The 13,589-nt window shown below is 37.7% G+C and overlaps 1 protein-coding gene across 1 annotated transcript; it reads left to right on the plus strand.

Moving 5' to 3' along the window:
• Nucleotides 1–3,288: 3,288 nt before the first annotated feature.
• LOC131014513 (PTI1-like tyrosine-protein kinase At3g15890) lies at nucleotides 3,289–4,910 on the plus strand. The gene is made up of 4 exons (XM_057942507.1): nucleotides 3,289–3,514; nucleotides 3,637–3,781; nucleotides 3,898–4,160; nucleotides 4,235–4,910. The coding sequence occupies exons 1-4, from the start codon at nucleotides 3,453–3,455 to the stop codon at nucleotides 4,797–4,799; spliced, it is 1,035 nt and encodes a 344-aa protein (XP_057798490.1). The 5' UTR covers nucleotides 3,289–3,452; the 3' UTR covers nucleotides 4,800–4,910.
• The last annotated feature ends 8,679 nt before the right edge of the window (nucleotides 4,911–13,589 follow it).

Raw genomic sequence — 13,589 nt, forward strand, 5'->3', positions numbered from 1 at the left:
AAATATTTATATTAATATAAGTATACATTTGTGCGACCAAATGTATATCTTATGCTTATTAAAAGTAAATACTCCTATTAGGGTTTAATGTTCAGACTTAGGGTTTAGTGTTCACGCTTAGGGTTTAGTTTACAGGGTTTAGGGTTTAGTTTATAGAATTTAGGGTTTAGAAAATATAATACTGTATATTAAATGAAGAAAAATACCTATATTTATATAAGTATACATTTGTGCGAACAAATGTATATTTCATGCTTATTAAAAGTAATAATTATTATAAACAAATGTAATAATTTAGGATTTAGGATTTCGGGTCTGGATTGCGGGCCGGGTCGGGCGCGGGCCGAGGCGGACCCGTCGCACACTGTGCGACGGTCGCACCTAAGACCAACCCTCTATATATTACCTATCTACCACATGTGAACTCTATCTCCATTCACAATACAATTAATTATCATTATTAACACTACCTTTATAGTGAGATCTTTTTTCCACTCATAACATACTTAATCATTTTTATTAAAACTATTTTTATTAAAACCTGTGTCGCTTCCTTGTAGGACTATTTTTACATGACGGAGGTAGTGCTATTTTATAATATAATTATTTCTAAATTTTAAGTGTATAATTCCATTAAAAAAAAAAAGATTAAGTGTATAATAGGCCATCTATACTTTATACATAAGATATTTCTTATATTAACATAGATTAAACGGGCCGATCTTATTGTGCTCGAAAGGGTTCCGTCGGCCTTGAACTTTTCAATAGAGAGAAAAGGGTAATTAATTATTTTTCTCACTTTTGAGTCCCCAAAGTCTTGCGTAGAAGAATAAAATATATAGAATTGGATCTATAACTTCAAGTGACATATAGGGGCCCAAATAGTTTAGTTAAAAGATGGTGTTTTTAGGAAGTATGTTAATTGGGCCGCAATTTTTTCTCATAGTCTCGTCAAGTTGACAACCAAAATTCCAATTAGATATGAGGTCAGGATCAAAGTATGATCACATATAACATGTTTAGACTGCAGATGAATCTAAGACTGTTAGTCAAATATCTTAATTTGCTTGGTAAAGAACCCGCCCAAAATTAATTAGGTCAACCTAGGTTGACGCATACATAGTTCAAATAACTTGAAGAGAATGTGCATTCATATAGCGATATTGAGTAATGAAACTTAATATTTGACCCCCTATTTTAGAAACACAAATTTTAGTCATTTTTTTTATAATTTTCAATTGTATTACGCTTAATTTGGCCATACCAAATCGGAGTCAGAGGATTTTTTAGGACAATAACTTATGTTGATTTGGAAATTAGGACAATAACTTTCGAATTTGTAAAAATAGGACACTAATTTTTTTTAGAGTAAAAATAGGACACTAATTAATAAGCGGCGTAAAAATAGGACATTTTTCGGCCGATAATTGGCCGAAAAATGTCCTGCGGATGCAACACTTATTAATTAGTGTCCTATTTTACTCTTAAAAAAAATTAGTGTCCTATTTTTACAAATTCGAAAGTTATTGTCCTAATTTTCAAATCAATCTAAGTTACTGTCCTAAAAAACCCTCGAACTCTACCAAATCGAGTTGGGTGCGGGTGGTACTTTTGGCACTAATGTTATAATTTGTGTCAAAAGTACCAAATTACTTAGAACAAAAAAATACCAATAAATTTGGTAGTTTTGACATTAATATTGTCATTTGGCAAAAAGTATCAAATTAGTGCCAAAAAATACCAAATTACTTAGTTTTTTTTAATTATTTATGTTGGTACTTTTGGCACTAATATTTTCATTTGTGCCAAAAGTACCAAATTACTTAGTATTTTTTTTTAATTTTTTTTATTTTGCTTTCTATTGGTACTTTTGGCACAAATGATAACATTAGTGCCAAATGTACCACTCAAACCCGCACGCCCAATCCGATCCAGTTCACCCAAATTAAGGATAGGACAATTCGAAATTGTAAAAAATTGCCAAAATTTGTGTTTTTAAGATGGGAGGCCAAATATTGAGTTTCATTGTTTAATATGACTATCTCAAAAGTTGACTCTAAATTTAATATACACATTTAAATTAACTCCAATATTTTATTTTTCGCATATGTAGTATTTTATTTTTCTTAATAATGATGCTAAATTAATATTACTAAAAAATAATGGTACTAAACTAATATATATACTTCCTTCGTCCATCATCCATCAGAAGTGTGGAAGTTAATTAATTTATTAACTAGGCAATTTTTAAATGGTTTGTTAGATGAGTTTTTTTTTTAATATTAAATATAAATGAAGTTGAAAGTAGAAAGATAAAGATATATATGTGTGTGTGTGTTTGTGTGTTCTTTAACATGAAACAACTTTATTTAATAAAATTATTTATGGGTTATGATATCATCCAGTCCATTTAGACGAAGACAAGGTGACAATTGGATTGTAGTTGAGAATTCTGCATAGCCGAAGCACAGGATTTGTCAAGAAACCTAGATTATATTATCTTGGAGCTTAGGTAGAGTCTAACTATAGTGTATTCTTTAAATATTTGGACATGTTAAGACACGTGTATATATATAGATGAGCATTCTAATGAGATCCCTATATGTGATGAGATCTTAATTATATTGATTTATAAGCGGTGATTTAATATATTTTATGACTGATATTTATTTGGAGGAAAAAAAAAATACCTGATTTTGAATATCTTGCATAAGCTGGTTGTAATGACTGCATAACGGAATTCAATTAATTAGATAAAATTTTTGCTCCTTGCAAGATTCGAGCCCACGTAAAAATTTGTGCAGTATTATATTATAGGTTATGCAACATTATATATTTACTTATGCAGTATTCTTATTTCTCACGAAAGCTAGCATTCTTAATATAACCTAATCTTATATAATAATAATAATAATAATAATAATAATAATAATAATAATAATAAATCACTCATAAACCTTAATCCACATGGTGCGGACGAACACGTACATACAAATTTCCGGTTATGTATTTATTCTTGTAAAATTAATTAAAATAACTATGCATACATGTTCAACTCTGACTAAAATTAACTTTGCACAGGCCTGACGGTCCAACAACGACAGATGGGCAAAGTGCATTTTCCCTTAATAAAAACTGAAATTTGTGAAATAAACAAAGGTATTTCACAAAGAAGAAAGTGAAGTCATGTTGAAAAGGTCCGAAAACATGAACAAATATATTCCATACGCTTACGATATAGGAGTATATTATTATATGGTCGTCCTTGACTTCCAAGGCTGCATTTTGTCCTTGACGGTGGAACTCTTCTCATTAACTTTGGCATTGATTTACTCGATAGCCTGCCGTCTTGTTGCCTTCTCCTTTAGATTCCCATACACCTAACCTCTTCCATTTTTTTGTGGGCTTAGCCCTTCAATTCTCAGCTTAGTTCATCCACAGAAATCAGACACATGATGAACTTTATCTGCAAATGTCTTTTTTGCGTCTCGATTGAGAAACAACCTACGAGCAGGTACGTAACTTCACTTCTTCTATTATTGATTGATATATATCCTTTTATGTCTATAATCTTAAGTGCTCCTTTAAAATTTTCAAGATGTTTCTTGTTAATTTTTTGATATAAAAATTAAGTAGCTCAAGCAGGCAGAGAGACTATCCATGGGAGATGTACACACTCAAAGAGCTGGTCCACGCCACAAACAACTTTCACAACGATAACAAAATCGGTGAAGGCGGATTTGGAAGCGTTTATTGGGGCCGAACAAGTAAAGGAGTCGAGGCAATTGATATTTCATTTCATCTCTTACTACTTAATTTTCTTAAATTTCATCACCCTTCAACTACAAATAGAAAAGCTCAAAGAGAAACCCTAAAAAAATTATACCGATGTTGCAGGTGGCGGTAAAAAGGCTGAAGGCGATGAGTCCGAAAGCAGAGATGGAGTTCGCTGTTGAGGTGGAGATACTTGGTAGGGTTAGGCATAAGAATTTGTTAGGGTTAAGAGGATTCTATGCCGGCGGAGATGAAAGGCTAATAGTATATGATTATATGCCTAATCATAGCTTGCTCACCCATTTACACGGACAACTTGCTCCCGAAAGCCTATTGGATTGGCCTCGAAGGATGAGCATCGCCATTGGATCGGCCGAGGGAATAGCGTAAGTAATTCAAATCTTATCCAAAAATGTGAAGTTGAGAAATTGATTGGATTATTGATTGGATTATTGTGAAGATACTTGCATCACGAGGCGAACCCTCACATCATACACCGAGACATAAAGGCGAGCAATGTGCTGCTGGACTCGGAATTGGAGTCGAAAGTAGCGGATTTCGGATTCGCGAAGCTGATCCCGGAAGGGGTGAGTCATCTGACGACGAGGGTGAAAGGAACCCTAGGTTACCTAGCCCCGGAATACGCCATGTGGGGGAAAGTCTCGGAGAGCTGCGATGTGTACAGTTTTGGGATTCTACTGTTGGAGATCATCAGCGCGAGGAAGCCCCTGGAGAAGCTGCCCGGGGGCGTCAAGCGCGACATCGTGCAGTGGGCCACTCCCTTCCTCGACAAGGGCGCCTTTGAGCAGATCGCCGACCCCAGGCTCAAGGGCCGCTTCGACCGGGACCAGCTCAAGAGAGTCATCGCCATCGCCCTCAGATGCACCCATGGGGAGCCTGAGAATAGGCCCAGCATGCTGGAGGTGGCGGCCTGGCTCAAGAATAGTAGCAACACAGAGATACGCATTCAAAACTATATTACTCATGATCAAGAATACGACCATCACACAGAGGAAGATATATGATTATATCATGTTATGCAGATTCAATTGCAGGTTTGTGCTTATAATTAATAGTTGAGATGGATCGGAGGAGTTCTTCAGGAAATGTAATTATACCATTTGTTCCGGTTTCAGTTTTTGTTAATAATACATTATCTAACTCTTTTTTTTTTTTTTTTTTTTTTTAATTTCCAAATTTATTCAAGAAAGTTATGATACCTTTCCCGAGTTATATATCGTCTTCTGTTCGAGTGCCAAAAACACTTTATTTTTTTTATAATTTTATTCTTTTTAGAAACACACACTTACTGAAATATAACAAAATGTCAAAATTAATTGATCTTTCCACGAATTAAGACGTTGTTGTTACTTGAGACAAAATCTTACAAGTGGTCAGCAACTTCAACGTCCCTAATCAAATTACAATGACTGATAGTCTCTATAACACATGATGCAGGCTGCCTTAACGACGTTGATGAACTCAATTAATTCCACTGAACTAGGAATTTCACCCGGTATTCAAAACCAATAAACTCTTACGATGCACGATTATTGAATTAAGACTGATTTTCCCTTGACCCTAACGTGTCAATTTACCACGAATTAAACCTAAACCACGATTACGTATGGCCGATTCAATTGGCTATATAGTTAATTATAATATTTACAACTATTTAAAGGATTAAAACAATTAATAATATCATTAAACAGATGCAAGTATAAAATAAAGTATAAGAACAAATTAAATCTCACATAATTATATTACTAGTACTTTCTTAATTGTTGCCTGAATAAACAAATTTAGCTAAAAAACATAATAATTAAATAAAATAAATAAATAAATGCATGAAACAAATGAAAGAAATAAAACTGAATTCAAAAGCTCCAAAATCACGTCCAGAATTCTGCTCCAGAATTTGCGTGAAATAATGTGTCAAGGTATTAAACTAAACCTAACCTAGCTAATAAAACCTAAAAAGTGGCGCATGCCTTAACTAATAAAATAACCTAATCTAACTATAGAATAAGTGGCGCATAGGCCTTGGGCAAATAAAGCCCAAATCAAAATAAACCAACAAAAGTCAACGTAAAAAGAAACATAACTCCAGCCCATAAATCATCTCGCCAATTTCAGTCTTCAATCCATGCAATCACACCGCAATTAAGCTTCTATTCTTCACGGCCTCAAAGAAAATTCTTCTTGTTCTCGGTACTTCTTCACAACACTATGTAATTCATAATTCTTCTCAAAATCAAGTCTTATTTTCAATACCTATCAAATACCATCGAAACTCATATAACACCAGAATTCATATCCTAAAGATAATATTTAGCATAAATTAAGCACATAAATCATATCAAAATCTCCAAATAAATGCGTATAAATACGCCTATTCAAGGGTCCTGTACGCGATAGAGACGCCATCGATAGGGAGAATTTGGTACTTAATCCAACTAAATATTACAGCTTTTATTTTTTTATTTTTTATTAATGTATGTATTTTTTTGTATTCATATAATTATCTTTAATAGGTATTAAATTAAATTCTAATATCTTTATGTGTCAATTAATATTTCAATAATGTGTGTTAAAATATGGGATGTCAAGGACCAATATGCTTAATAGCAACCATTTTCATCACTTAAATTGTAAGGAACTTTGGTGAAATAGTTTCATGATGTCACATAGCGAATTCATACACAACTTATTTTATATGATAAATCTGGTTAAGTTGTATTTTGTTTTTGATAAATTACATAAATAAATAAAGAAATTCAAAGACCGCGCGACGGATGACTCGAACCCATGACCTCAGGTCTTGAGCATTAACATCCTACCACTAAGCTAACACATGCACACTTTGGTTTAAATTATATTGGTTATATTTAAATATTAGATCATTTTGCAAACAATAAATTTGGCATCAAATTTTAATTTTATTAGTTTATATTAATATTATAAAATATATATATGCGAGTCTAAAATCACATTCACCGCGTATAGTGCGGGAGGTACACTAGTGTGAGGTTAATTTTGGTACACAAAATTAAAACGGCATATAACATGAAATTGATCAAATATATTAGAAGAACTTATATTTTGAAGAGGATGGAGTATAATAATTTTTTTAAGGGGAAAAGAATGTCACAATATTAAATCAAATCGGAACCAACAATATCTAGAAGCCAATTAGGAAAATCGGCCTTCCAAATCAATACATGAGTAGAAGAAAGAGAAAAACAAGCCAACTCGTGAGCTACTCGATTAGCCTCACAACGCGCATGAAGAAAAATCTAAGACAATATGTTTGCGAGCATGCATAATGACCTCCGAAAACTCATCACAAAGGGACTCCAAACCATGATGTGTATCGTGCAGAACGTGAACGGCAAGAAGAGAGTCCGTGTACACCACAACCGGACCCGTTTCATTATCCAAACAATACCCCACGACAATCATAATAGCATGTAATTCCCCAAGAAGGACCGTGACTGTATAGCCAATTCTTTGACAGCCTGCAACCAAGATCTCACCCAAGTTATTTCGAATGATGAACCTGTTGAGTATAGAGCCTGATTGGATTTGGGCCGTGGTATTCTTGGGTCCCAAGCATGTCTCCTAGTTTGATTAGGGTTAGGGCTTCATTAATATTGCTATATATATATAGTTGTTCTCCCATTGTAATCTGTATCCGAAAAATCATATAGTGAAAACCCTAGCTTGGCATCGCCCCCAGACGTAGTTACACAATGTAAGGAACTGGGTAAACAATTCTCGTGTGTGTTTCGTTCTTCTTTCGTGATTGATGTTGTGTTTATTTGCTAACAACTGGTATCAAGAGCATCGGGTTCGATGGGAGCAGTCACGATGAACGACGGAAAGGTTGCAATCGAGAAGTTTGATGGATCAGATTTTGGCTTCTAGAAGATGCAGATCAAAGATTACCTCTATGGTAAAGATTTGTACTTGCCCCTCAAACCAAAACCAGAAAAGATATCATTGGACGAGTGGGAGCTGCTGGACAGAAAAGCAATGAGCGCGATTCGTTTGTCATTGTCCAAGGACGTGGCTTATCACACGACTGGAGCAAAGTCGACGAGGGAAATGCTGAAGATCTTGGAGGAGATGTATCAGAAGCAGTCCACGGCGACCAAGGTATATCTGATAAGGCGTTTGTTTAATATGAACACGTCAGAGGGTACACCGGTGCAGCAACATCTGAACGAATTTAACATGATCACCGCGCAGTTGGACTCGATTGATATCAAGTTCGATGACGAACTTCGTGCCCTAGTTATGTTATCTTCTCTGCCAGACAGTTGGGTGAACTTAGTGACTGCAGTTAGTGCTGGAGATGCGAAACTGAAATTCAACAGAGTAAGGGATCTGATGATTGGTGAAGAAATCCGCAGAAAACAATCTCGATCTTCATCTTCGGGATCAGCACTAAGCACGAAAAACAAAGACAGGTCGAAGAGAAAGCAGAATCAGGGAAGGTCAAAGTCCAGAGGAAAGAGCCAATCCAGAAAGGATAAGGGTTCAATTCAGTGCTGGACTTGTGAGGAGTACGGGCACTATAAGAGTCAGTGTAAAGCACTATCGAAGAAAAATAAGAATAAGGATCAGGAAGACAAGAAGACAGCAAACGCAATCACATCAGACGATGAAGATGATGCGCTGGTCTTGAGTGTGAGCAGTTCGATAGAATCATGGGTGTTAGATTCTGGAGCGTCATTCCATTCATGCAATAATGTCGAAATAATGGAAAACTACGTCTCTGGCTATTTTGGATAGGTGTATCTTGTTGATGATGAACCCTTGAAAATCATGGGAAATGGAGACGTGCGAGTTGTGACATCCAATAGATACGTGTTGAAGTTGAATCAAGTCAGACATATTCCCGAGCTGTAAAGAAATTTGCTTTCGATTGGGTAGCTTGATGTAGAGAGCTACACAGTGACGTTTGGCTGTAGTAATTGGAAGATAACCTAGTGAGCTATGACTATAGCTCGTGGAAAAAGGAGGGCACGTTGTATATGATAACTAACTCCAAAGATTGCATTGATCTTGGAGGAGCAGTGAACAATGCAGATTTGTGGCATTGTCGACTTGGCCACATGGGCGAAAAGGAGATAAAGATAATGTGTTCAAAGGGTAGGCTGTCTGGCATGGAAACTGTTGAAGTTGGCCTATGCGAGGATTGTGTGTTCGGGAAGCAGAAGCGAGTAAACTTCTCGAGAGGCAGCAGAACCTTGAAGACGCAGAAGTTGGAGCTGGTCCATAGTGATTTATGGGGACCTGCGCCTGTAAAGTCCCTTGGTGGCTCGGAATACTACATGACCTTTATTGACGATTCCACTAGAAAGGTATGGGTTTATTTTCTTAAAAATAAATCTGATGCATTTGATGCTTTCAGGAAGTGGAAAGCCCTTGTAGAAACTGAAACATGGCTGAAGGTGAAGTGTCTACGATTCGATAATGGATGAGAATATGAACTTAAGAAGTTCAAATAATATCGTGCCGAGAATGGGATTCGCATGGAGAAAACTATGAAAGGAACTCCCCAGCAAAATGGAGTAGCAGAGCGTATGAATAGGACACTGAATGAGTGAGCTAGATCAGTGGCGGACGCAGAATTTCGATCAAGGGGAGGCAAAAAAAATTATATCAACCGAAACTATATATATATATATATATATATACAAATTATCTATCAAATTCAATCTATATTTGACGGCGATGATTCTTCATAATTTGAAACTCATATATAATAGCATTATTAGAAATTTAGAAACACATGTTTGGTAGGTAGGATAAAGCTTATATTGCTTACATATTTTGAGTTAACTAAGCGTTTGGTATCATAGATACATTAGAGAAAAGACTCGTTTAATGTAAAGGTCTTAAGTTTACTGTTCATCTTTAGAAAACAAATCTCATCTCCACCCTAAGATAGTATGACAAGTTTTAATCTTAACTAAAATCTAGGATGGATTATATATGTTTCATATCTTAAATACCAAACACAAATATTAAGGACATATTTATAAATAAATAATAAATAAGGGGTAATATAGGTATTTCAAATCAAAAAACAAGGGGTGGCAATTGCCTTCCCTTGACTCTATGTGTGTCCGCCCCTGAGCTAGATGCATGAGGTTGAAAAGTGAGTCGCCTAAGTCGTTTTGGGCAGATGCAGTCAACATAGCTGCATTCCTAATTAATAGAGGTCCATCCGTTCTGTTGGAGAATAGGATACCCGAGGAAGAGTGGACGGGAAAAGAGGTGAACCTATCTTTCCTACGTATCTTTGGTTGTGTTTCTTATGGTCATATTGATCACGTTAGTAGAAGCAAGTTGGATGCTAAATCTGTTAAGTGCACGTTCATTGGTTATGGTGGAGACGAGTTCGGTTATAGGCTCTGGGATGAGCAGAACCGAAAGGTTATTCGAAGTAGAGATGTGGTTTTCAATGAACAGGTGTTGTACAAAGACAGATTGAAGGCATCGAGCTCTGGCAATTCTGATTCCCAAGTAGTCAAGTTAGACATCTCAAACTTGAGTGGGAGTAAGGAGAGCCAGAATATTCAAGAGGTTCCAGATGAGGAGCCAAGAACCACCCCACCATCGAACAATCCACTGCCAAGACCGGCTAGAGAGCGACGCGCACCTAATAGGTACTCACCCTCTAACTTTTATTTGCTACTTACTAACGGTGGTGAGCCTGAATGCTATGCAGAGTCAGGTACTGGTAGTAACAAGCGAAGGTGGAGAGTTGCTATGGATGATAAGATTGCATCTCTTCTCCTAAATGGCACTTGGGAACTTGTGGAGCTCCCAAAGGGAATGAAGGCATTGCACTGCAAGTGGGTTTATCGAATCAAGGTTGAAGCCGATGGTAGCAAGCGCTACAAGGCCATGCTGGTTGTCAAAGGGTTTGAGCAACGATACGGTATTGATTATACTGATGTGTTTACTCATGTCGTGAAACTTACTACTATTCGTTTGGTGTTGAGCATGGTAGTTACAGAAAACCTGTTGTTACATCAGATGGATGTAAAGACGGCGTTCCATCATGGTGATTTGGAGGAGAACTTGTACATGACACAGCCTGAGGGATTCGTGGTGAAGGGTAAAGAAAATCTTTTATGCAAATTGAAGAAGAGCTTGTATGGCCTGAAGCAAGCTCCGAAGCAGTGGTATAAGAAGTTTGATAGTTTTATGTTGGAGATTGGCTACACGAGATGCCAAGCTGGTCATTGTTGCTACTACAAGAGGTGATGAGCCCAAGATTGTGCTATGTTTTCGAGTCTGTTTTAGGTCTAGATAGAGTCATTTCCTTTTGTTTTGTGGCGTCTGGTCTCCTGGGAGGGCGTAGTTCATTGGCAGGGCCCGCTTGTGGGCAAAAGATGCGTTAGAGGTCAGAATTGCTGTCACCTTCCGTGAAAGAGGCATGTGCCGAAAGCAAGAGGGATTCGGAGGCAAAATCATCCCTTATGCCCAAAAGTACCACGCGGAAGCTGGCAGGCATTAGGAGAAGAGTAGAAAAGGAAGGGAGCAGCGCAACAGACGAGCGAAGTATGATTGTGGTGTAGGCACTTGATATGGGCAGAAGGCGGCAGCATCCAAGAAGAGACCGATAAGGCTAAACCATTGCCTTATCCAAAAGGAAAGAAATATTCTAGATACTAGGTCTGAAAGTGGATAGCATCTCCATGCCTTGCATGGATCCGGCTGCAACAACATGGGCTGGGCCTTTCGTTGCCCTAGTCGCGCCTATAAATACCCGAGGATCAGCCGAAGCCAAGGGTGTTGGAAAAATCGGTTGATGCGCATTAATTTTTACCAGTTCTTAAGTACAAGCTTGCCCAGGCTGAGGGCGTAGTTTTTAGTTATTTGCTTATGTTCAAAGCGACACTTTTGGCCGTAAGTACTCCTCTATTTATCTAAGTATTTTCAGTGTTTTTTTAATGTCTTTTGCTTTTGTTAATTATTTTATGTCTAGCTAATTTTATATTCTGATTTGGGCGAGATGATCTAAGCATAAACACTTAACTTGAGATGTCTAATTTGGGCATAACAACTATATGAGCATATTCCCGATACACTAGGTTTGATTCTAATAAGGTTGTAACAACTTGGTTAATTAATTGATCAATAGTTAACTAGGGAGTTTTGGCCACAAGTAAACTTTGGGCAAAGGCGAGACGCCATCGACCTCCAAAATGTTACAACGAGTGTTGGAGCCGTGACTGCGGTGAAATATCTGTGTAAGAGTCAAGTGGGTCTATTTAGTTCTTAAGGCATTCTAGGCAAAGCACAACCAGCGATAGGCCATCGCAGAGGACGTGGATGTTGTCCGGGGTAGTTGGTTTTCATTAGGGATAACTTCTAAGGGATCATAAACTGAAAGGATAGATTGGGCGAGGATTTTTTGCGTGCATGACGAGTGACAATAGGGGCGCAACAATTCTTATGCCTATAACCACTGGTATGCGAGTATAGTAATTTAGCTTTGCACCGATGATCGAGTGCCTAGTTCATGTTTAGTGATTCGAACCCAAGTCAGGATTATTTTGTTATTTGATTAAGTTACCTTTGTTATTTCAGTTTTAGTTGGAAACCCTGTTCTGCCCATAAGCACGTTATGGTCAGAACCGTCAGAATACAAACACTTTTTAGTGATACCATTGCAGGAGGAGTTACTGCTCAGTTCCCTGTTAATTCGACTCTGGACTTACCACTAGCTAGTCTAGTTGTGGGCACAGGATATTTTATTTGTGCGAAGCTCAAACGACGGCTTCGTCAAATTGGCGTCGTTGCCGGGGAACTGAGAGCGCTAGTAATTTCTTTTCTGATCAAAGTGTGAGTTTTTGCCTTATTGCATGTTTCTTCGTCGAACCAGGAGTGCAGGTAACAACGATCTCTTGTTCAACGCGGAGATTGAGCGACTAGCACGACAGAACAATGGGAACAGACGAAGGGCAGAACAAGAGGCACGAGAAAGACAGAGACAGTTAGAAGAAGAAATGGACATGGCAGAAAACCCAGAAGTAGTGAATGGCAATGCCAACCCCAACAGAACTCTTCGGGACATGATGTTTCCGAACAATCTCAACCTCCGGCCTTCTGCCATCGTGCTACCGGAGATCACTGGAAATTGGGAGCTGAAGCACACATTGATTCAAATCTTGCCCAAGTACAGTGATATGCCCGGTGAGAACCCTCAAAGACATCTTCAGGATTTCGAGATGGCATGCGGAACAGTGCGCACTGCAAGCCAAGCCTTTAGGGAATACATCCGACTCCTTACTTTTTCGTTCTCTCTATTAGAGGGAGCGAGGGAGTGGCTGTACAATTTGCCCGAAGGAAGCATCAGGACCTGGCAGGAGTTGCAGAGTAAGTTTTTGGAGAGGTATTTTCCAGCAGCCCGAATCCATAATTTGAGAACTCGAATAAGCAACATCAAGATGAGGTCAGGAGAAATCCTTTACGAGTATTGGGGGAGGTTCAAACAAATGTTTGCCAAATGCCCACAACATCAAATACCGAATCATGATCTTATTCGGTATTTTGTGGGAGGACTTCGAAGGTAAGATAGACAATGGTTACACGCTTCTTGCGGAGGATCAATCTTGAACAAATCTGCTGCTGAGGCTTTCAAACTCATAGCTGATATGGCCGAAGAATCCAGAGATGAAGAAGGAACAATAGTCAGGAATGCACCAACTCCAAACCCTTCTGCCCAAGATTAGAAGATTGACAAGCTATGCAATATGTTCGAGAAATTTATGACAACGCAAGGAACACCT

Source organism: Salvia miltiorrhiza, chromosome 3 (genome assembly GCF_028751815.1).
Source record: "Salvia miltiorrhiza cultivar Shanhuang (shh) chromosome 3, IMPLAD_Smil_shh, whole genome shotgun sequence".
Lineage (NCBI taxonomy): Eukaryota > Viridiplantae > Streptophyta > Magnoliopsida > Lamiales > Lamiaceae > Salvia > Salvia miltiorrhiza.

Coding starts and splice junctions, on each gene's coding strand:
- LOC131014513 (XM_057942507.1), top strand. CDS start 3,453: ATGATGAACTTTATCTGCAAATGTCTTTTTTGCGTCTCGATTGAGAAA. Junction 3,515..3,636: donor GAGAAACAACCTACGAGCAG/GTACGTAACTTC, acceptor AAAATTAAGTAG/CTCAAGCAGGCAGAGAGACT. Junction 4,161..4,234: donor GGATCGGCCGAGGGAATAGC/GTAAGTAATTCA, acceptor ATTATTGTGAAG/ATACTTGCATCACGAGGCGA.